General features: G+C 37.6%; 1 protein-coding gene across 2 annotated transcripts in view; it reads right to left on the bottom strand.

The window, feature by feature from the left end:
• The window catches only part of EFHD1 (EF-hand domain family member D1), a 33212-nt gene extending 13472 nt beyond the window's left edge, over positions 1–19740 (bottom strand). Inside the window, exon 1 of one of the 2 annotated variants that reach the window (XM_032225286.1) lies at positions 19409–19740. In XM_032225286.1, coding sequence (XP_032081177.1) covers positions 19409–19740 — 332 coding nt within the window. Of the gene's footprint in view, positions 1–17672; positions 17786–19408 lie in introns of those variants that run through there. The other variant, XM_032225287.1, reaches the window with a different exon arrangement.
• Positions 19741–23941: the final 4201 nt, after the last annotated feature.

A 23941-nucleotide genomic window follows, 5' to 3' on the forward strand; every position in this document is an offset into this window, starting at 1 on the left:
TTCCCAAGCTCTAAAAAGAAACTCTGTACCTTCTATAGTAGAAGTTTGTATACAATAATAAACAATTTTATTGGCATGTCAACCATGAAAGCCTGGATTAATTATTGTCCTCAAACAGACATATTTAAAAGAGAGAGGGGGGGGGAGAGATCTATGCAACAATTGCAAAACATAATCCAGATATGCAAAAAGAATTTTAGAAATTAACCGTTCAAAAAATATTATTTTTTAAGAGGCATTTATTTTTGAAAGAAACACCATACTAGTATTTTGTTATGATTTCTTCTTAAAAATATCCTCTGTGGATTTTAAAGTGCCTTCTCTCAATTTGAGAAAATTGAAAAAATATGTTTCTCATTGAAAGAACTTTAGCTTCTTTATTCAAAATGTTAATAAAGAATTCTAGGCCTACAACATAATTAGCACATGTACATAGATTAGCTTGTGGGTTTCTAGATGAACCGAAATCTAAAATTGGATGATATAATGTTTAGCAACACAAAAGCACTTCACATACATAAAATTCCTTGCCACTGGCAGCAAAAATAAGATGAATCATTACTAAATTTTATTGTTCCTCTTTAGTCTGAATGTCCCTTTGGCTACACACCCCCACTTCCTGTAACTGAAAAAAAAAACTACAAAGAGAAAAACCAGTTTTGTAGATAAGAAGGGCTGATTCACAAGAAATAAAAAAGCCAAGTGGATCAGGGAACAATTAAGAAACAAAGATAATATGCACAGATCAGTCTGGGCCAAACACCCTAGGAGTCATAAAGTCAGGTATTATTCTTAGACTTAAGTCTTTCAAATGTCTGCTATATAAATATATTTTAGGATAGAAAAAATCCACAATTAACTACTTTTTCAGAGCCCTAATTTTAACTAATAGGAAATTCATTAAAGTGTTGATTTATTTTTAAAGCAGCTAATATATTTTAATGCAAATAGAGAAAAAATAATCTAAAATAAACCCCAAATCTGATGCTAAAATCAGTTAAGAATCTGGCAAAAGACATGCAGTTTTTTTAAAAACAAATTTTCTAAATACTAAAAGAGCATGATCCAAATGCAACACAGGAGCATACTAGCAGCAATGCCAAAGGAGATTTTCTTTGGCTTGTTATAAAGACAGGTCTTTGACAGAAGAAACATTTTCAAAAAAGCTTCCTCTGCAAAACTTAAAACCTGGGTGTATTCATAATGGGAGAGGTGATCCTTTAAACAATTATCCTTTAACAGCCTTAAGTCATTTAAGGTTTTTAAATTCCACTACAGAAATTTTGCCCAATCAGCAAGTAATAATCAATGCAGATCCTACATTAAAGGTGTATGATCCTAGTACCTTGCTACCAGTAAACAGCCTAGTTGTCACCAACTGCCAACTTAGAGACACTTTTCCCTAATACCATCAGTGCCACAATTGCTACCGATGAATCCAGTCACAATTGAAAACCAAGGAGTACTCCCAGACTGTAAACCTGTTCTTTCGGGGAAATTACAACTTCATCCAAAACTGGCTGAACCTCAAACTCCAAAATCAGATTTTTATTTACAAATTTGTGTGCTATTTGCTATCCCTCATCCAGCCCACTGTCATACAGAGGCAATGTGGATGTATGGATTGATTACTGGTCATTAATAAGAAAAAAACAGTCACCAAGAACAAAAACCAGAACAATTTCAATATAATATCCTGGCTGAGAGTCTAGATCTGTGTGTCTCAGCTGTATTTGGAACAATAAAATGACTATTTCTTTTTCACTCACTTTTTCCAGAAATGGAATAATTGAAACTGGACTATAATTGTACAGATTTCCTGGACCAATGAGAGCTTATCAGAGATACATTACTACTTTCTTAAAATGGGCTTTCATTTGTATTCAGTTTGATCTGTCAAAGAATCAGATCAGATGTTCCATTTCAACACCCTCAGTGCCTAGTAAATCAAATACCGTAGTTTATTCTGCTTGATGGGAGGAAAAATGCCACTTGGGAGCAATATTATCAACCACCTGGACTATCTCTCTCTATTCTACAAATGAGCTGGGGCTATGTTAGCATGACTGACAAACAAGAAATTCCCCGAATTTAGAAAATCCAAGTGTTTCAGGTACATGGCCAGAACATTTTAACAGAATCTTCATCCTGAAGAGGTTTGTTACCTGAAATGTAAACTGACCAGGGAGTGAATTGTCTATGATAATGGAATCAACAATAAACTTTTCAAAGTTCAGGTCATAACTACACTGAATAAGATGCAAAATCCAGCATGTATTTTACTGGATGCATAGAGGCAAGTTTAGTTAAGATATGTCCATAGTGGCCCTAAAGGATATAAAATCTTAATATATTCCTATTTGTGCAGCTTCAGCAATCCCCAAAGGAAAGAAGCCTAGAGTAATCCATTGTTATGTATGAAGATAAGACTGTTAGGCAATGCATGATAGTCTGTTCAGGACTTCTTCAAAGTAATTCTGATGGCCCATACATTAGGCCCAGGGCAGTGGCCTCAGCAGTCCTATTGGCTCACTCCTCCAAACAGTCTCAGGAAAATGAATTACCCACCCCTTCTCTGAAGTCAGGATGATAAATAATCACACAGTAGGGATATAAGTAACCATCACAGTTCATACATTTTATGATAATGCCTCCAGTCCAAAAACATGGACATAAATGATTTCAGTAAAGATAATAGGCTATATTATGCCCTGAAGATAGTTAGCAGATATGAATTTCAGCTAGCAGATAAGAATGTCAACCATGCCAAATTCTGTAAAAGTAACACATAAGCCTTAAACACTTGCAGAACACACAGAAAAATAGGATACTCCCCCCCTCTCTCTTATAACAATGATGCACTTGCAATGATAGAAGAATTGCAGTAAGGTATTTCCTATATTCTGAGAAGGGCTGTAACACAGAAGTAGTCATTACAATCCCAGGAAATTTCACTCTCATTCTCTCTCCGCTTACTGGGTCACTGCCCAAATCAAAATTTCACAAACAAAAACTACAAAAGCGAAGTCTGGCATCCTGCCACTCTGAAAAAGAGGTTTTTATGGGAGCTGCACGAATTGTAAGGCAGTTTTGCGAGAACAGCAATAGCTCCAGAAGGGTTAACTGACTCAGGATCCACAGCCAACGAGCAGTCTCTCATATCCATCATTCCAGCAAAGAAACAACACAAAGCAAGGATTGTGAGAAACTGGGTCTTGCCAGAAGTGGGTTGAGATGGCAAAGCATTGCTCTATCACAGTATTACAATAGGTGTTCAGTATGCTGTGCCAGATCTTTCTTTCAAAGCATAGCTTTCCAATGTTACACTGCCACAAAAAGCAAAGTGGCTACAGAATATTCAATCTGTTTTCAATTCAGCCAGAGCAAACCGCAGATGAAACAGCTCAGCAATACAAACACAAATTAAAGGAACATTTTTTCTTCTGAGACCACTTTAAAAAGTACAGTGAGTAGCCAGTGAGCTTGTGAAGCAAGGAAGGCAAACTTGTTTTTCGAGACAAGAAAGAGCTCAATGATAACCTAAGTAAAGGGTGAGGATTTCATCATACCTCAGTAGCAGCATTCAGCCAGCCATTTTCTTTTACTTTTTAATCTAAATTAAATCTAAAATTTTACACTTGTCTTCATACTAAACCTTTAATACACATTAAGACAGGATATGTCAAATAAATGGAAAGTTTATAATTTATTATATTTCCTTCTCTTGCCACAAATTGCCTATGAGAATATCTGAAACAACAAACTACCAATCATTATCTTAGATGAAATAAATTGCAATCAAGTAAACTTGAGTGTTAACTCTTCCTTAATGTTGATCACAATCCAAGAAACTCATTCTAGATGACCCATACCAAGTTAAAAAATGCAAGAAGCCTAACTGTAATACTGAAAAATCTATTTGCCCTCTCAGAATTTTAACAAAAAGTCAAAATTGGGGACGGGGGTGGGGGGGTGGGGGATGGACGGACAATAGAACAACTGAATTACTGTGGAGGAGGAAGTGAGTCTAATAAAATATATAAGCAAAATTAGAATATATCACACTTTAACAACCACCAACAGTTCCACAAAAAATCATCACCCTTGTTTCAGTATATACACACAGTTTCTAAGAGTGGTAAAAAGAGACAAGCCAGTAGACAGACTTGTTTCCTCATATCCTTTTCCTCCTTTGGGGGTGGGGGGTGGGTGGGTTCCTTAGAATCAGTTTTTGTCTTCTGGTGACCTCCTGTACTAGTCCCAGCAGTTTTCTATGCAAGATTTCAGGAGGTTTGCCTTTGCCTGCTTCCCAAAGCTGAGAGAGCAACTGGCCCAAAGTTATCCAGCTGACTTCATGTCAAGGCAGGACTAGATGGTCTCCTATTTCTAGCTTGGTGCCTTAACCACTATACCAAAGTGACTTATTTCTTTTCGTAAGAAAATATAACTGTAAAAAGAAATATGCTATTAAAAAGGAAGTTTATATTTAGTTGGTTTAATTGAAACAAAATGCAAGTAATATGTTTAGTCTCAGGATATAGGAAGGATTCATGAAATCCTGACAGAATGACATTGAGAGATCCAATAGGAGTAGGAGGGCTATACCTTCCAATTCAAGTTTTCCAAAATGACCTATAGAATTTCAGTCCCATTCCTGGATATGAAACTCGGCTAAAACCAATCTACATAATTTGCTTCATCTACATAATTGGCACTAAGATTCCTTGTAGTTGTAGTCTTAATATCTTCTCCACAAACTTTTCCATGAAGGGTGAATACTGATTGGAAGCTATTTAACCTGGCTGTATCAAGAGATGACCTATTTTATATTACCAGCCCATCCACCCCCTTTCAAGTGACCATTTAATACCTCTGATCCAAAAGTATATGATTCACCCAGCTTCCTGACTTCTGCTATCTCTGCAGGCATTGATACATCCCACAGATAGCAGAAGTCATTTTCGAGAATCCTATCTATTTTCTCGGAAAGTACAAAGATAACCCCACAAAATGTTGCCTGAGTTATCCAACTTGTTTCTGTAAAAGTGGAATCTACATCAGAGCAAACACAATAAATTGTGTTGATAAATTGTCTTGTAAACATATCTCAGCAGGCTCAAGATATCCTATCTATCCTTCTCTAATAGGTTATAAGGCATCTTGAGAGCTGCCATTGGACAATTTTCAATCAAGGCAGTCAGAGAGAAAAATACTGGTATTTTGCTATTCTCATTATGTGATACAGGTTCAAAGTTGGGCTTGTATCTATACAGTAATATTTATTCTTCATTTTTTAACAAATAAGTTAAGACATTAGTTGTGGTACTTCATATCTAGATATCCTTAATAAATTATGGAATGCCCCAGGGATTATATCATTACCATTCTTTATATTGCCACATATTGCAAAATTTCATAAAAATGATATGCCACATACAACAAATACATAGTAATTTGAGTATATTTTATTCATTATTTATTAAATTTATATGCTACCCATCTCACTATATAGTGAGCTTTATAGAGTAGAATTCAATGAAAATCAATATGATATAACAAACCCATTTCCAACTGCTATCTGTTAAGAAGTGAGAAGCCTGAACACTAGAAAGGAAGAGGTTAGGGCAGTGATGGCAAATCTTTTTTGGCTTATGTGCCAAAAGCGGGGGGAAGCGCAGGGGAGGTTGTATGCAGGCGTGCCACACCCATAATGCTTTGTGCATGACCCTAGTGCACATACATGCACGACCCTAGTGCGCATGCATGCATAACCCTAGTGCGCATGCGCACACGACCAGCGTTCCCCCCATTTTTTGACTGCTTTTTTCACCCTCCCCAGGCTCCAGAGGCTTTATAGGAGCATGGGGGGGGGTGAAAACAGCCTCTTTGCCCCTGCCCCCCCCCCGAAGCCTCCGGAGCGTGAAAAACTGGCCCTAAGGGCAAACCGAAAGTTCAGGAAGTCACTTCCGGTTTGCTCGTAGTGTTGTTTTTTGCTCTCCGGAGCCTTCAGGGAATCCTCCTGAGGGCTCCTGAATGCTCCGGAGGGCTAAAACCGGCCCTACGAGCAAACCGGAATTTCGTTTCTGAACTTCCTGTTTGCCCATAGGGCCAGTTTTTCACACTCCGGGGCCTTCAGGGAAGCTCCTGAAGCCTCCAGAGGGCGAAAAATGGCCTCAAAAGAAGGCCGAAGCAAGTTGGCCAGCTGACGGGGCAAGCCTCACGTGCCCTGACAAATGGCTCAGCGTGCCATAGGTTCGTCATCACGGGGTTAGGGAGATGGATCTACTAGTCTGGAAAACTTTTTGTTATCTTGCTTTTATTGATAGCTATTACAAAGAATATGCACATTTTTAACAGCTTAGCTTAGTAAAAAGATTGTTCCAAAATTATCAAAGGTAGTTAAAACACAATTAACATTGTCGAACAATATTTTTTTTAATGAAAGGATTGTCGTTTTGCCCCACAACCAACATTCTGTGAGGCAGATTGGGATGAAGAAAGAGTAACTAGCTGAAAATTATGCATTTAGCATTCATAACTAAGGAAAGCCTAAATTCAGTTTCCTGGTTTCTAGCCAAGCATCTTAGCCAATACACCAACTGGACTATCATAGCACTGTTCAAATACATGGCACATGTTTCACAAAAGACCTGGATCAGATACACAATAAAGCCGTGATGGCGAACCTATGGCATGTGTGCCAGAAGTGGCACATGAAGCCATTTGTTAGGGAACGCGAGGTGTTGCCCTGTCAGCTCCAGCATATGGCCAGCTGACTTCAGCCTTCATTTTTGCCTGTTTTTCACCCTCCGGAGGGCAAAAAACAACCCAACGGGCAAACTTGAAGTTCAGAAACGGACTTCCGGGTTGCCCGTAGGGACATTTTCCGCCCTCCGATCACGCAGGGGGGTGGGTGGGTATTGCGCACATAGAATTATGGGTGTGGGCACGCCTGCACATGACCACACTGCACTCCCCCGCTTTTGGCACGTGATGGGAAAAAGGTTAGCCATCACTGCAATAAAGGATTTAGGTTAGAAGGCAGAAGGTGATATATGTTAGGAAATCATGGGTTTAATTCTCCTTCACTGGAAGTTCACCGGAGATTAATTATTTGCTTTGGATACCTGCCCTGAGTAGATATGGCATAATTTGCTTCCATCCAAATCCATGATGAGGAAAATAAAAACCAGAAAATTTTCGCCCAATCTAGAAATAACATGAGCTAATTGGAAATAGAGTGAGTTGGCTAGACAGAACAAGGTTTGGGCAGATAGTTTTAAGCAAATGATAAACAGGTGAATATGTGCATAACTTTAAGGAACTTAAACTTTATTTTATGCAATGCAAATGTTAAAGTCTAATTAGGATAGGAGAAACTAAGATGAAAAGAATTGAAAGAAACCAAGGTAGGCCTATGAATTAAAAGATTAAAATCCAAAAAAAGACATGCTTATTATGGCAAACCAAAAGGTTTTAGAATAAGCTTTCAAATTCTCCAGAATTTTTCATTGGACAATACAGATAGTCCTCAACTTATGACCATTTGTTTTGTGACCCCTTGAACAGCATCTCTAGAGTACCATGATCAAAATTTACTCAATTGGTAACCAACATATATTTACAAGAGTTGCATCAGGGTCACTTGACCTCCACTTATGACTATCTTCAGATGGTTTCCAACAAGCAAAGTCATTGGGGGAAGTCAGATTTGCTTAACAACTGAATGATTCATTTAATAACGCCAGTGATTCAATTAACAACCACGGCAAAAAAGATTATAAAACTGGATGAGACTTAACACCAATCTTGCTTAGCAACAGAAATTCTGGCCCAATCATCAATTGAGGACAGGGGTGGGTTCCTGCCAGTTCTAACCTCTTCTATAGAAGAGGTTCCACAAATCTTCAGTGCCGTTTACAACCAGTTCCAGCTCCCTCCCCCCACCTGTCCGCACATCATCAAGATGAAGAGCGAGAGGAGGAATTCTGGGAGTTGAAGTCCACAAGTCTTAAAGCTGTCAAGTTTGAACACCCCTGGGTTTTTTTCTAAAGGATTAGGGGTGCAAGAGTCTTGTAACTTGACAGCTTTAAGACTTGCGTGCTTCAAATGCCAGAGTTTTTGAGTGAACATTTTGGTTGCTAAGCAAGAGTGTTGTTAAGTCAGTTTCACGTTTTACAAGTTTGCCACACTCACCCAGTGACATAACTACCAAGCCACTGCCACTCAGTCACATGGCCAGCAAGCCACTCCCACAAAGCAGGCCACACCTACAGAAGAGGTTCTAAAAAATTTTGAAACCCACCACTGGTTGAGAACCACCAGTATTTAAAGAATTGCAATATATAATCTGAAATTCCTGCATGAGGATGAAATGGTGGTATCAGTGCAGAATTTCAGTATGTACTTGGATTTTCAGTTAAAATACTGTTTTTTAAAAAATGGGTCATTTGTGATAATGGATAGGATTTCAATGTTATATTATTATGTTTTTCCTGCCCTGAAGTAGAGCTGAAACTACAGATAGTCCTCGATTTACAACTAAAATCCAGCCCTAAATTTATGTTGCTGTGAGAAATTCGTTGAGTTTTGCCCCATTTTACAATTTTTCTTGTTATGTTTGTTAAGCGAGCCACTACAGTTGTTAAATTAGTAACATGGTTGTTAAGTGAATCTGATTTCCCCATAGACTTTGCTTGTCAGAAGGTTGCAAAAGATAATTAAATCACCCCATGACACTACAACCGTCACAAATGTGTGTCAGTTGTCAAGCATCCAAATATAAATCACGTGATTATGGGGGTGCTGCAATGGTCACAAGTGTGAAAAATGGTCATAAGTCACTTTTTTAGTGCCGGTGTAACTTCGAACCATCTCTAAATGAACTGTTGTAAGTCAAGGACAACCTGTATTTAGATTTTAGGTCTGTGGATTGAATACATTCTATATATAATTCAAGAGAGCTGTTTCAACAAATCAAGGTTAGGAGGTTGTAGTAATATAAGGGCCTGTTTATATAAATTTCTTTTTCTCATACATTCTCTCTCTTAATACAGATTCTGACTGAAAGAATTGCAAGGTACATCATTACAATAATTAACAACTCAATTAAATAGCGGAAGCATGTTTGTAAAAATATATTGCTTTTTTACTAGTACATTTTCCAGACTGCTGGTTGCTGTGAATAAAGGAGATTACTGTAATAGAAAATCCAGCTCCCTTTTTGATAAGAGGATTTTTTTTTTCATGTTTCTTACTAGATTAACCAAGAAAGAACTTCATACCACAGAGACTAGCTGACTCAAAGAGCACAAAGACAAAGGAGAGAGACAAGCCACAGCACCAGAGATTGAATCATAGCCAAAAAGAAAAGAAAAAGATGAAGTGTGGCTCCACTCCCAAAACTAAGCAGTAAAACAACTGCATAGAAAACAAAATCCATATCAAAGTTCCATCTAACTCACTCCCTATTCCTAAAGTGGGTGTGTTGTTGACTGTATCATACACAAGGGAAACTGCTGCTCCCAGAAAGCAGGTCTTACTGACTGCTGTAAATGCTGCACCCAACGCTAGAATTTTGTATCAGATCCCAAAGACAGTATTTATTTCACTTGGTTTTGGCAAGGAAATCCTAGTGTTCCTTTCAAATGAGCAGTAATTTCTTCTTGCTCCTTTGTTTTTATTCCCATTATAGAAGAGGCTAATTTTCTTTGGCTAAAGGCCTCCAGCTAATCAGACTGTTTACACTGAGAACTGTTGCTGTAATTGTATTGGTAATTACTTATTAGTAATCCTCATGACCAATCCAAGGCATCTGAATTTAACCAGGATTATGCATTCATATTCCCAGTTCTGAGATGGCACATGAACCTGTGTGCAAAATGAAAAATAAAGTTTCCCCAGCATTTGGAGAAATAAATATGAAACTATTTGCATGATTCTTGCTTTTTCTAGTGGTATTAGATTGAGCAAATCTCCTAGTACACAGATAGTCCTCAACTTACGATCACAATTGATCTTGTTGCTAAGCGAAACAGCTGTTAATGAATTTTGCCCCATTTTATGACATTTCTTGTCACAGTTGTTAAGTGAATCACTGCAGTTGTTAAGTTAGTAACACGGTTGTTAAATGCACTTGGCTTCCCCATTGACTTTGCTTGTCAGAAGGTTGCAGAAAGTGATCACATGACCCCAGGACATTGCAACTCTCATAAATATGAATCAGTTGCAAAACATCTGAATTTTGATCACATGACTATGGGGATGATGCAATGGTCATAAGTGTAAAAAACAGTCATAAGTCACTTTTTTCAATGTTATTGTAACTGTGAACAGTTATTAAATGGACTGTTGTAGGTTGAGGACTACCTATACATATTTATCCTGTCTCCATTTTTTTTAAATAAGCCTGTCAAAATATTTTTTAAAGTTATATAGCAAATAGATTACAGCCATTCAATGCTTAGCCCTTATTTAAAGATTAAAATGCTATCTTCATTCACAATTTCTGTATGACTAAGGCATTCCTAAATTCATAGTCATGGACCTGCTGTGATTACAAGCAACCTAACATGCAATTAAAAAATGAAAGTGTTGGTCATTCAAACTCTTTTTCTGCGTATCACACTTGGGAAGAAACAGAACAATCAAGTTATTATTTGTTATGTTCTTATTTGTTAAATATTCTAAATATATCTATTTTTTTAAAATATGTTCTTCAGTCTGCCTTAAGTACCACTTTCATTATTCAGAATAATTAAAAATACTTAATCCACAGAACCTATGTTCTGAGAACAGAAAATGAAAGTTTTAAATATAAATTTTTGAAAGTATTCCAGTAGAAAAAGAAGAAAAATATACCAGGACATGTAAACGCACTAGCCATAGCATGCATAAATGACAACGGATCTGTATTAAGAATATTACAGACAATAAAGCCTATGAACCTACGAGCTTAATTTTCCTATGAACAGAAATATTTATGTTGAAGCTAGAAGAGCTACTAATGTTTTAAAAAATAAGCTAACTGAGCATTTTGCTAGTTAAGATAGTATGACTAATAGAGAAATCACCATGCTGTGACTGAAGAGCCTAATCGATACAAAATTTTGTGAATTATATTACAAGGCTCTTCTCCTAAACCAAAAAATAAAGAAGACCCACTGTAAAGTTGCCACTGTAGCAATTTTCAGTTTCTTATTCTAGTGTTTACATTCTTTATAAACTAAACTGCCCCATGAATACTTTAAAAAGACAAAGGTTCAGGTATGTAGTCTGGTTCAAAATGGCAATGCCCTTGACTATTTCAATATCAAGCACCATCATGGTTTAATTGTAGAATGAGAAGAAGTCATGTTCTGAATTTTGTAATGTTTCTGATTTTCAGACAGCGAAGGAATATTACACACCTAACAATACAGGGTTTTTTTAAGTAAATGTGGTTTAATGTTAAAATTAATTATTATTATTATCACTAGATAGTCAGGGCTGAAAATAATCTTGATGAGTAATCCCAGGGGCAAAGATGCTCCAATTAAAGGGCTCTGTTGTCAGTAATTTCTTCTAAGCTGGTCAGGTTGTTAAACTTAGCTGAAAGTCCAGATCTCACCTTTCACCATTTCTTGAACACAAAAATGGATGTTGCCTTTCGCCTACTCCAAACCTATCACAAATTTACCCCTCCACTCAACTGTTGAAGCTCTGTTTCAAAATTACTTTTGTTATCTTAAGTCCTTTTGTGTTATCAATCTATTGTGCTTCATTCCAATTTAGCAAAATTTCCTACTGTGATCAGGAATAGTGCCTGGCAAGTCCCCTCCCTTCCAGCAGTTGCTTGCTGCCCGACATGGCCATTTCATCTTGGACTGCTATGTTCCCTCTTACTCAGCAGCTTCCTTTTTAATTCTTTAGTTAATTCAGTGAAGTTCTATAAATACCATGGAGTCCAATAAAGTGTCATGGTCATTACGTTTTCTCCAACTCTTCCACCACCATACCTCCATTCTACCCTTAACAACTGCCAAGAAGGCACCTTTTTTATTTCTACCCACCATACTTTCAGGTTTGTTTTTTTTAAATGAACACAAATCACCTTTAACCTGTGGCTTAGGAATTTTGGAATAAAGCTGTAAAATTCCAACAACTCTAGATCTTTTATGGACTTGAACTATCAGTATTTCACTGCTACACAAAGCTAAATGAAAGAACATGTTCTTTTTCTCTCAATCATTGTACCATCAAAGCAATGATTGAACAATTTAGAATGGGGAAAGAAAAGCTCTGTGTGAGTTTCATAGAAGAAAAGAAGAGAAGAGAGTATGAGGGCATACAGGTGCACAAATAACTGGGAAAGCAAAGGGAAAGGCAAAGAGATCACGAAGGAGGGAACAACTGCTGAAAAGAAAAGGCAAACTTTAAGAGACCCATTAACACAGAAAATATCTAGAAAGGGTTGACTCTCCTATATGAATTGGTAGGACAAGAAGCAAGAGAACTACCAGCCAGGGCCTACTGTGGCTGCTGTCCTGTATGAACATCAACTTAGCCCAGTTACAAAACCAGAGCAATCCAGATGGAATTTTTTAAGGCAGCTTAGGAACAGCTAGGAGCAGCAGGGGAGACAATCAGCTTAGGTTGTCATAAGGAATTACCCTTACAGCGAAGATGCTAGGCTTTATACAGCAACATTTTGATTACATAAACAGATATGTAAGTTATCATTCTAAAAAATATCCGATTATCATTTTAAAGTATAAAATACTTTATACTGAAAAGATATAAAATACTGAAGTAGTTGGTGAACGTTTAAGCCATGGTTTGGCTAAAATTCTAGTTATGTGCATTTATGACGTTTTTTTACTCAAACTGACTAAATCTCTTGCAGAATTCCCATGCTGAATAATAATTGCTTTGTTTTTCCACATGTTATTTCATCTGGAAGAGACTTATTAGCATTTTCTCTCTTGGAATTATCTATCCTCTCTCCCCAGCTTTGTCTCTAGGCCATGATTAAGTTTAATTAGTAACTGTATGTTTTCCTTTCTAAAAAGTCCTCATTTTAAGTTAAGGGTGACTATGAGCAAAGGTTATACACATTTAATTAGGATCAAATAATGAAAGTTGCATAAGCAGCTGTTTGCATAAAAAATACCCCCATAGTGTGTTTCAAATTTCCTTACTTTTCTTCAAATATCCACCAAACTGGCACTTTAGCTTTTTTAGTTGACCCAATGTTGGCAATTATATTTACTACTTAATATCTATCCCACTGACAAATAAAGTAGGGAAAAGACCAAATTTTTACATCAAAAGAAATTAACATTGCCCTATACTAGTACCTATTTATTTATATTTAAATTTTAAAATTTAATAATTTCTTAAATTACTTAAATCACTCAAGGCTTTGGATGTTAAATATGGTCCTAAGACATTAGGCTGCGTTCCTCTGCTGTAGGATCCAGAACACAAAGAAATCCCCTGGGGTACACAGTGAATGTTATGCAAACTCTAAAACTACTGGTAAATTAACTGATAGAGACAATTAATCCAGAAAGGATAGATTTAGCCCACAACAGATCCCCATCTCTAAATATTAGGAGTCATTTCACTATCTACTGCTACAAGGCTAGAAAGTTAGTGAAAGCCATTGTTCTGAAGGCTAAAAATCTTTCTAGCCTTCAAAACAATGGCATTCCCAGTGTTCTTCTATATGCGGAAGATAACACCTCAGCTAGGTTACAGATCCAAGCCTGGTTTCTACAGTCCAGCAGAGGGCTGAGCCTACTCAGCAGGCAGCTTTCAGCCAGCCCCAGAGACAAAAAGGGAGGCCTTTCGGCTATTGGCAGCAACTTGCAACTTTCCTTGCTGGCTTCTCCACTGACTTTCTGGGGAAACCAGCAAAAAAAGATTGATAAGAAATTAATAAGAGAACACTTATTTGCTTTGAATGAGTTCAAATCTCCAGAACCAAATGGTTAAAATCAGATCATGCCAGACATACTTTATTCCCATATTTGATAAAGTACTAAATTAATGGATCAGGGAAATGCTATGGATATAATACACTTCGACTGCAGTAATGCTTTTGACTAAGTAGACTACAGCCTACGTCTTGGTAAGGGAGAACAATGTGGGATAGACAGTGCTACGACCAGACGGATTCACAGTTGGCTGACCAACTGCACTCAGCATGTAGTTCTCAATTGAGCTATATCTACACGGAGAGAAATATGCAGTAGGATATCTCAGGGGACTGTCGTTGGGCCTGCTTTTCATCATCTTCACAAATGATCTAGATAAAGGGATAGAAGGGGAAATTAAATTTACAGACAACCCCAAACTTGGGGTGGGGGTGGGGATTGCCAATGCTTTGGAAGATGAACTCAAGTTTCAGAAGGATCTTGACAGACCTGAATATTAGGTCCTATCCAACAAGAAGCAGTTCAGTGATGAGAGAAGTAAGGTCCTGCACTTAGATAGGAAAAACCAAATGCACAGATATAGAATAGGAGGTGGCTGGCTCAACAGTAGTAACTGTGAGAGGGATCTAGGTGTCCTGGTGGATTATCGCTTAAGTATGAGTCAGTAGCATGCAGCTGCCAAAAAAGCTAATACAGTTCTGGGCTGCATCAACAGAGAAATAGCATTAAAATCATGATAAGTAATAATACTGCACGGTGAGACCACACTTGGACTAGTGCATTGCATAAAACCAATTCGTTGTATACATGAGGTACAATGACAATAAAGACTATACTACTACTATCTAGTTTTGGTTACCACAATTCTAAAACGATGCTCACACCCTAGAAAGAGTGGAGTAGAACAACGAAAATGATAAGGAATCTGGAGACTAAATCATACAATAAACTGCTAAGGGAACTAGGTATGTTTAGCCTAGTGAAGAGAAGGCTCAGAGAAGAATGATATCAGTCTTCTAATACTTGAAGGGCTGTCAGGAAGAGGATGTTGACTTATTCTCCATAGCACCTGAGGGCAGGACAAGAAGCAATGGATGGAAACTTGTCAGAGGGAGATTCAACCGGGAAATAAGAAAGAATTTCCTAACAGTAAGAACAATTAATCAAAGGAAAAGCTTGCCTCCAGGAGTTGTGATGCTTTTCAAGGTTTTCAAGAAAAGATATGTCATCCATTTGTAGGGGATGGTATAAAAACTCCTGCCTTGGGGAGGAGTAGGGCTGGAAGGGACCTCCTCCAAGGTCCCTTCCAGCCCTATGATTCTGTGAAAAGATTGCAAATAATGACCACCCAATCATAGAGGGGCTTGGCAACTGGTCATAAGTGCAAACAATTTGTCAAAGAACCCAGATTATAATCATGGGATCGTGGATACGTGGCACAACATTTTACATTAGCTGGAAGTGCTTTACAGGTTATAAAAAAACTTTTCCGAAGCTATTCTAACTTTGACGACTACCTATGGTGATTCTTTTTTTGCTTTATTTTACTTTTAAATATATTTTAAGAAACATAGGCATAAACATATGCATTCAATAATTTTCTTTTTTCTTTTCATATATACGTCTGTTCTTGGTCAACCAAGGGTGAAGCTTTCTTGCCACAGATAAGTAAATAACATGGAATGTTTAACAGACTAGGAAGATGAAGGCAGAGCAGGATCATTACAAAAAAGATATATTTAGTTCAGAAGACTAAATACTCCACCTGATTTGCACAGAGCTGACTTGGAGAATGGATTTTGCAGGTTTTAAGATTCTGTTACATTATCTACTAACAATAAATGCGTTTTGGAAATCCAGGTAGGTTTTGTTTTTGAGTTTTGTTTCTGAGAATTTGATGTAAAGTATGGTATCTTATTATCTATTCACTATTTACATATTAGCATCTATTTACATGTCTGAGTAAAATAAACGCACTGAACCAAGGCCTGTTAAGGTGACTTTCACAAAACAGTGCAAGCTAGAAAGTAAAAAGAAAAAACATTGTTGAGCACTTGTTCACAGCCTATTTGTGGTCTACAGCTACAAATACAGGTTTGTATTTGTTACAACTTACAACCACAATTGAGTCCAAAACATGTCATTAAATGAGACATTTGTTAAGTGAGTTTTGTCCCATTTTATGACTTTTCTTGCCACAGTTATTAAGTGAATCACTGCAGTTGATAAGTCAGTAACCCAGTTGTTAAATTAACATAGCTTCCATATTGACTTTGCTTGTGAGAAGGTCGCACTTGGGGCACAGCAAGTCATAAATATGAACCAGTTACCAAGCATCTGAATTTTGATCACATGATCATGGGGATGCTGCAATTACAAGGTTGTAATGTGAAAAATGGTCATAAGTCACATTTTTAGTGCCATTGTAACTATGAACAGTCATTAAATGAACTGTTGTAAGTTTTGGGCAACTTGTGTCTTGTTGCTATCATATTCTCAATCAGAAACTTCAGTTAGCATGGCAACATATGGAAGCATTTTTAATCAACTACAAAGACTTACATTGGCTGCTGAAGGATTGGATGAGGAAGGTAGGGGGAAAAAACATCAGTTTCAATTTCTCTAGGAGAGCTGAGCAGACAAGTTTTTTTTCCATGAGTTTTACAGATTGCACAATTTTTCTTCCTTAAGCATGGAATGTGCTTTATGAGTCTAGATGTCTATCTCAAAGGTGTGAATTTAACTACTAACTCAGCAGAAATATCTCCTGTAAGATACGTCAGAAAGCAATCTCTGTATTATTGCAGCTGTCATACCACATGTTGTAAAGCCATTGATTCTTCAACCTCATAAGTTGTTTCATTTTTCTCTTCTGGGAATCATTGTTCCTGCAACTGCATCAAGTAAATTTTGATAATGTTAACATTAAATTTCAAAAATTGTCACACACTTATGAATTGGATGGCCATATAAGTCAAATAAATAAGCACTGTACTTTCTCTTACCTCCGCAGGCTAAGTGATAGTGATAAGAGTGACAAGGTTAACACATCATGGTAAACAGATGTCATGGTAAACCACTGATAACTAGGTCACATAATAGTTTAATGTAACATGTAAACTGCTATGTTCAGGTTTAGCTTAGTAACTAATAACATCTTAGTATATAATCTGAATTCAGTCACTACTGTATGATCTGTAAATCATTTATTCAACAAGCCAATGGCATACCACAATGTGTATGCTCAGTCAAGGAGCGGCCCAAAGTAACTCAGTGACTAAGTAGGTATCTGAACCAGGATTTTGCAATTCCAGTATGACAATCAAGATAACATAAATACTTTTCCTGCTACTAAAATCTAGCCAACTATATCTGAGTCAGCAAAAAATTACTCAGTTTCAAAACCTGAAATTTGCCACTCCCGCTGCTGATCCATATCCTGCTACTACCTCTGTTCTGACTCACTGCAGAAAGTTGCCATCCTAATTTTGTGCATTCACGATCAGCAAAATGACAGGTTCATTTCTCCAAGTTTGCTGTTCTCTCTCTTCTGCCTATCACCAGGCTACAGGAAAAATATCTACCAATCATAGTGCTGCTACAGAAATGAGGAGGGTCTGTCTCCTTCCTGTGCTTCTCTACCTATATCCCATTCTGAATAAAGTTTTAAAAAACAATCATGAAAATAGTTAAGTCACAGGCACTTAAAATTTCTCTTTCCTTTCTTTATACAGTTGACCAATAGCAACTTACAGTTTCCACATCAGGAAGCAATGGGAAGGAAGCATATCAACATTTCTCTATAATGCTATTTCAGCCTGTTATGCCACTTCACCCTGGTACCATTATAAGCCCTGGCAAGAAGTTATTTTTCCTTATATACCATGCACCATCATGTCCAGCAGATTGACAGCAGAGAAGTAGATTGGGAAAGGGAAGGAAAAAATAGCTTGAAACAGGCAGTAAACACCTCTCTAATCCCTCTTACTACTGGTCATGTGATTCTATCTCTGACATAGTGGGTGGCAAAGCAAAATGGATTTCTTGCAGCTTCCACTAGATATTCACAATGATTTAAATTTGTCTCACTCATGGGGTGGGGATAGAATGAAGACATCCCAGGGATGTCATTAAAAAAAAGATGTCGCCAAGGCATGTCTGTATTACAGTTAGGAACAAGGATGAAAAGGCCAATCAGAATTCAGAAGTCAATTCAGAAGTCAATTCAGAAGCCAATCCCATTAAATTCAATCAAGCACAGATTATAATATTAATTTAGTTTACTATCCCATTAAACATATATTGAACTCTATGACTTGCTTTATTAATAGCAGCTATAAGGCTACATAATTAATAAGTTGGAACAGCAATAGAAAATGTACAGCAAATCAGGCCAAAGTTTTTTTCAATTCCTCTTTTAGTAACATAATTGGAACAAGTGACAAACAGTACATCTTTTATTACTTAAAAGCACAAGCTAAATATAACCATGGTTGACTTTGCAGGGGTGGGGAAGGTTAGGTTTTTTGTTGCAGTGTGATTTTTAAGGCCAAATATAAACTGCTGCTCCAATCCTGATCACAGAGATAAGATACCAAGCCTAACAATAGGAAGACTTAACTTGACCCTTCCAGTTCTGTGGACTAAATTTTTTTTTTTAATTTAGCAAGTGAATGTATTTTTTTTTTCACCATACAGATAATTGGCAGAAAGAAACACTACAGGTTTCCATTTTGCAAGAACAGCAAAAGAAGGAACTGGAAATTTGAGAATTAACTAATATACACGAGGGAAAAGATTGGTGAAGTTTATCTTTTTAAAATGATAAACACAGAAGCACAAAAGCAAACCAGTCATACCAACGTTTTGAAAAGAGAATCTGGATCTGCAGAATTTGCTCTAAATTTTAGTCTGCAATCCTGTGCATGCTGATTTAAATTCCATTGAATCTAGCCAGCTTTATTGTGACTTTTCACATTACCTTTCAATTTATCAGAGCAGTTGAGGAAAGTGTGATACATAGGACAGTTCTGTAAAAGTTTACTCAAAAGTAAACCTTACTACTACAATTAACTTTCTCCAGGAAAGCACATATCTAGCATATAGGTATTATGCACTCTTCTGTTCTGGAGTCAACCATACTCTCATTAAACATTGACCTCAGTCAGTGCAGGTACAGTTATAACCAACTTTTTCCAAGTTTTTCCTCTACTGCCTCATGATTGAGTCATATCAGAAATTTTGAACTTCCGCATAAAAGGTTGGAAACTTTAAATTTCAACGATTCCACAGACTTCATCGATACTAAGAAACCACTGTTGGAACCGAGCTTCACGAGTGGATTGTTTTAAAAACACGTGGATCCTCGAATCCGTCAAGGATTTAGAAATAAATACTACAGAAAACTACTCAGGCGTTTCAAGTTCGCCAAGATCGAAAATTACAAAGAGGAACTGTAAAGGGATAGTGCGGGCTAAGACGATGCTTACAGTCTAAATAAGCGCTCCATATCCTTGATCTGCCGACGAGTGAACTCTTTAAACTCAGTGTAGGGATTGAAGACCTGGGCGAGGCGGGGCTGTGCCGCGCCCGCGTTGATGTCCTGCCGGCGAGTCAGCTTGGCGCTCAGCTCCGGGTCAGCGGCGGCATTCAGCGCATCGCGGTCTTCGGCCGGATCGTCGGCCGGGTCCTCGGGGCTCGTTTCGGAGCCGGCCGGCTCAGGGGCAAGGCTGTCTTCCTCTTCTGCAGGAGGCGCCTCCGAGGTGCTGCCGTCTCGAAGCAGTCGCCTCTGCAACTTTTGGGCCAGTTCGGACGAGGCCATGGTCGAGAAAGAACGAGCGTGCCCTGCAACCGCCGTCGCCGCTGGGCTCGCTTCCTTTCTTTGCTAAAAGCTTACCCGCCCCGCTAACAGCAAACTTTATTCTAGGACTTTGGCGAATTGGCGGGGAAGGAGGGCCGGGGGCGGGGAAGCAGCGAGAGGCCGGGCTGAGACTTAAGGAGGCGCCGGGGATTGGCGCGCCATCGCAGTAAAGTCTCTTTCTCTGGGGTTGTCCCTGTCGCGGAAGCTCAAACTCTACAGACAGAGCTTCCTCCATTATTATTTTTTTCCGCTGCACCTGTCATCGAATCCGGCGTTGATCCTTTATTTCTCTCTGGCTGTAACAAACACCTGTTGTTGCACTTTTATGATAGCTGAGGAACCGCTGTATTCCACCTCCGAGTAAAAAGTGGATTGGCCTGGGTCTTAATACTGAAAGTGTATAATGTATAACAGTGATTAAAGCTACACTGTAATGTGCATTTGGTTTTCCCTTTCTCTTTCCATCTCCTGTCTTCTATTAGGGGCTGTCAGATGTCAGAAATGCCTTTTCAAACCTGATGGAAGAGAGGAAAAGTATATAACAAACCTTCCTTGGATAGATTTAAGATTACATTGTAAACAGTATATTTTAAAACAGGAGTGCCATATCTCTTGGAGCTGGTGTGAAATTTTGGGGATATGTTCTGGTACACTCCAAATAATAGTTTGAGGATTTGCCTGTTCATAAAATGGCTGACAAGAACACTTGCAGAGCACGGGTTCCCTAAAATGCTTTGCAACTAGTAGAGCAGTTCCTGTTTCTTATGTTTACACTTTCCTTTTTCAGTTTATCTGGGAACATTTCCAAATAAAGCACTGGCCTGCAGTTATCCATTTTTATTCCTTTGGAAAGCTTATGGGACTCTGAAACATACTTGGAAATAAATGTTATGCCAGGTTCACATTTCATTTTGCAACATGCCAACACATTTTAAATCAAATGGAATAGGAAACCTGGTGCCAAAATGCCCGTTGGCCTCAACATCAGCCATTCAGGATAATGATAGATCTTTTTTTCTTAGAAAATAAATGTTCCTGTTATGTCATCATTTTTGGTCTACAGCCCAAAGAGCCTACAGCTATAACCTAACTATACACTATATTCATTCCTGTTTGAAGTGTTATGTCAGAAACTAACCAGATATATCATTGCCAATTTGTCAGTGCAAGCTGAAGTGTGGCTCTATTTTTTGTTCTAATATTCTATATATGACATCTTTAGTGAATTGTGTATGCTTAGACGTACAGATAAGATTGGCTTCTGTCATATGCATTTACCTGGCAATACAGTTAAATAGAGTAATCTTAGACTCAGAATGAATTCACTGGAAATTATCACCAGGTAAATATATATAATATGGGACATGCTCATAAATGACAGTCATGCAAATCAATAGAAAGCAGGCACAATACATGTTAACCTAACCCATTAACACTTTACTTTCTGTTAATTTTAGGAGTAGGATACTAAGGTTGCAACATGATGTACACTAACTTGGAATTTAAATTTCACTAAACTTGTTCTGCATGTAACATTTTTTGTAATCTATTTTACAAGTGCAGGACATAATAGTAGTAAAAGCAACAACCATGTTTTCTATGTGCTACTAATAAGGAAGAGAAGGCTTGTTTCCTTTTTAATCCTTTTAAAAATTAGGTTTAGTAATCCCAAATGTTTGCAGGAGAAAAGAAAGTGATGCAACGGTGAGAATTACTATTTTTATAGACGTTTAAAGATGCTTGTCTTTTTAGCCTATTCTTTAGTATGGAAAGTAAAAATTATTGAGAATAATTAGGATAGGAGTTAACACTATATATAGAATTTGTACAACCGAATATTTTAGTCCCTATTTCTGCTTTTGCAGGCATGTGCAGAGATTATGGGAAGAAAGGAAATTGCTTATACTTGCATATGTATACATCAGGGGTGGGTTTCTCGCCCCGTTCCAACCGGTTCGGTTGGAACGGGGCCAGCGGCGTCCTCGTGCACGCGCATGGCGCATGCATGCGTACTAGCATCTGTGCGATGCTCCAGCTGCTCCTGGAGGATCGCGCAGGGGCTGTATGCGTCCTGCGCATGCGTGGAAGCGCAGAACTCGTCAAAACCGGGTAAGGAGCGCGGGCGGGCAGGTGGGCCCGTCACCGTTCCCGGAAGTTACTTACTTCCGGGTTCGCCGACCAACCGGTTCGCAGGGACCGCCGCAAACCAGTTGAAACCCACCCCTGGTATACATGTACATACATACACACTGTAATAACAGTGTAAAGTAAGTGGTAACTTTAAAGTAATATCCTTTAGTGTGAAGGTTATTTTTAGCTAAAAAATTACCATTGAAATTCTGATCCATATCACTACTTGGAGAAATAATTAAAAATCTAATTAGAACAAATGTTGAAAAAGCAGGAAAGTATTCTTTTAAGAATGCCCTTTTTATAATTCATGTTTTTACATATTAATCCAGAATGATTACCATTCAAGAATATGTGTGCTTGTGTATAAAATCTCTACAGTTTTAAATTTTTACTAATTAAATTGTTTCATGCAACATTGGTATTAAGCAATTTGATCTTGAAGTTAAACCCCCAAAATGGCATGTAAATTAATTTTAATAATTTCCTTAGATTTTTATTACGTTCCTTAATAAAATGTTTCCCCATCCTTTCCTTTAATAGCACACAGCAGTTGTGAAATTCAAATTTTTTTACTACCGGTTTTGTGGGCGTGGCAGGGGAAGGATACTGCAAAATCCCCATTCCCTCCCCAGTCCTGGGGAAGGATATTGCAAAATCTCCATTCCCACCCCACTCTGGGGCCAGCCAAAAGTGGTATTTGCCAGTTCTCCAAACTACTCAAAATTTCCACTACCAGTTCTCCAGAACCTGTCAGAACCTGCTGAATTCCACCCCTGGCACACAGGATAGGTAAAAAGTCAGAGGATAGGTTTTCTTTAATTTTTCCAATATACCTTTTCATGTGGAAATTATTGTGACTAGAAGTTAAGAGAACAATGATTATCAGTGGGTTCTAGAATAATGTAATAATTTTATCACAAGAGAAATGAAAACATAATCTTGTTATAGATAACATAGCTGTTGAAAAAAAGAATAATGTGCTTCAGATATCAGAGAAAAGCTTTATGTTTTCTAAAACATCTATAGAGCTATTTTAATGTGAATTTTTGCACTAAATAGAAAATTGGCCTTAACCTAAATGGCTCCTATTATATTTTTCAAAGCAAGAGTTTGCAATTTGTCTATCCCAGGAGGGAACTTCCTTAAGTTTACAGAGGCACATCTCTCACATTTTTCCCGAGATCTAAAATAATCTAGAATGAAGTCACAAATTTAACATTATTAACATCATGGTTTGACTTTCTGTCTTCCAGACGAAATCAGCAGAGATTTTCTTTTCTGTATGAAAGTACAGTAACCATAATCTTTTTACACTTTGATTCTACCAGTATCTTTGGCACAAGAAATCAATCTGATAAATTTTCCGACATACATTTTTCCTTTAAAAAAAAAAAGTAGCTAGCCAGTCAGAACTGGTAGAAAGTAATGCCTTTATCTAAAATCCTATTAAGTGCTTGCTTCAAACAGCAATTGCAAGCTTGTCAACAATACTTTTTGAGATGATTTTTATTTTTAAGATAACCAGAATTCCTGAAAATAAATGCTGAGTATCAGAAAAGCCCACACAGCAAAAAAATACCAACACAGTATTCAGGTTCAGGTTTCCCTTCCTAATAATTATATACTAGTTTTCTTTTCTAGCCCCAGAGCACTGGTGTTCATCATAAATAATGTTGATCTTGAGGAAGTCCAGACGGAGAAAAATGCCAAAGGAGTGAAAATTCCGAAGGAGCATATTTTAGCCCTTTTTCTTTGCTTATTCCACATAATAAAAGAGTTTTGTTAAATGAGCCCTTAAAGTCTTTGTTAAGACTTTATGTATCTCTAAGGGCATCAGCAGAAGGGTCAGAGAAGTATAAGAAAAGAACAGGCATAGTCATTGCACAAAGTATAATTTTGAAGAGTTAGGTCTAAACTGGGTGAGCACATGCACACAAGGCTTATCTGGAATATGTGAAGAAATTTTTTAAAAAAATCTTTGATCATGTACATATGCCCCAGCACAGACTAACAACATTCCCTGCTTCTA

This window comes from Thamnophis elegans, chromosome 10 (assembly GCF_009769535.1).
Source record: "Thamnophis elegans isolate rThaEle1 chromosome 10, rThaEle1.pri, whole genome shotgun sequence".
Lineage (NCBI taxonomy): Eukaryota > Metazoa > Chordata > Lepidosauria > Squamata > Colubridae > Thamnophis > Thamnophis elegans.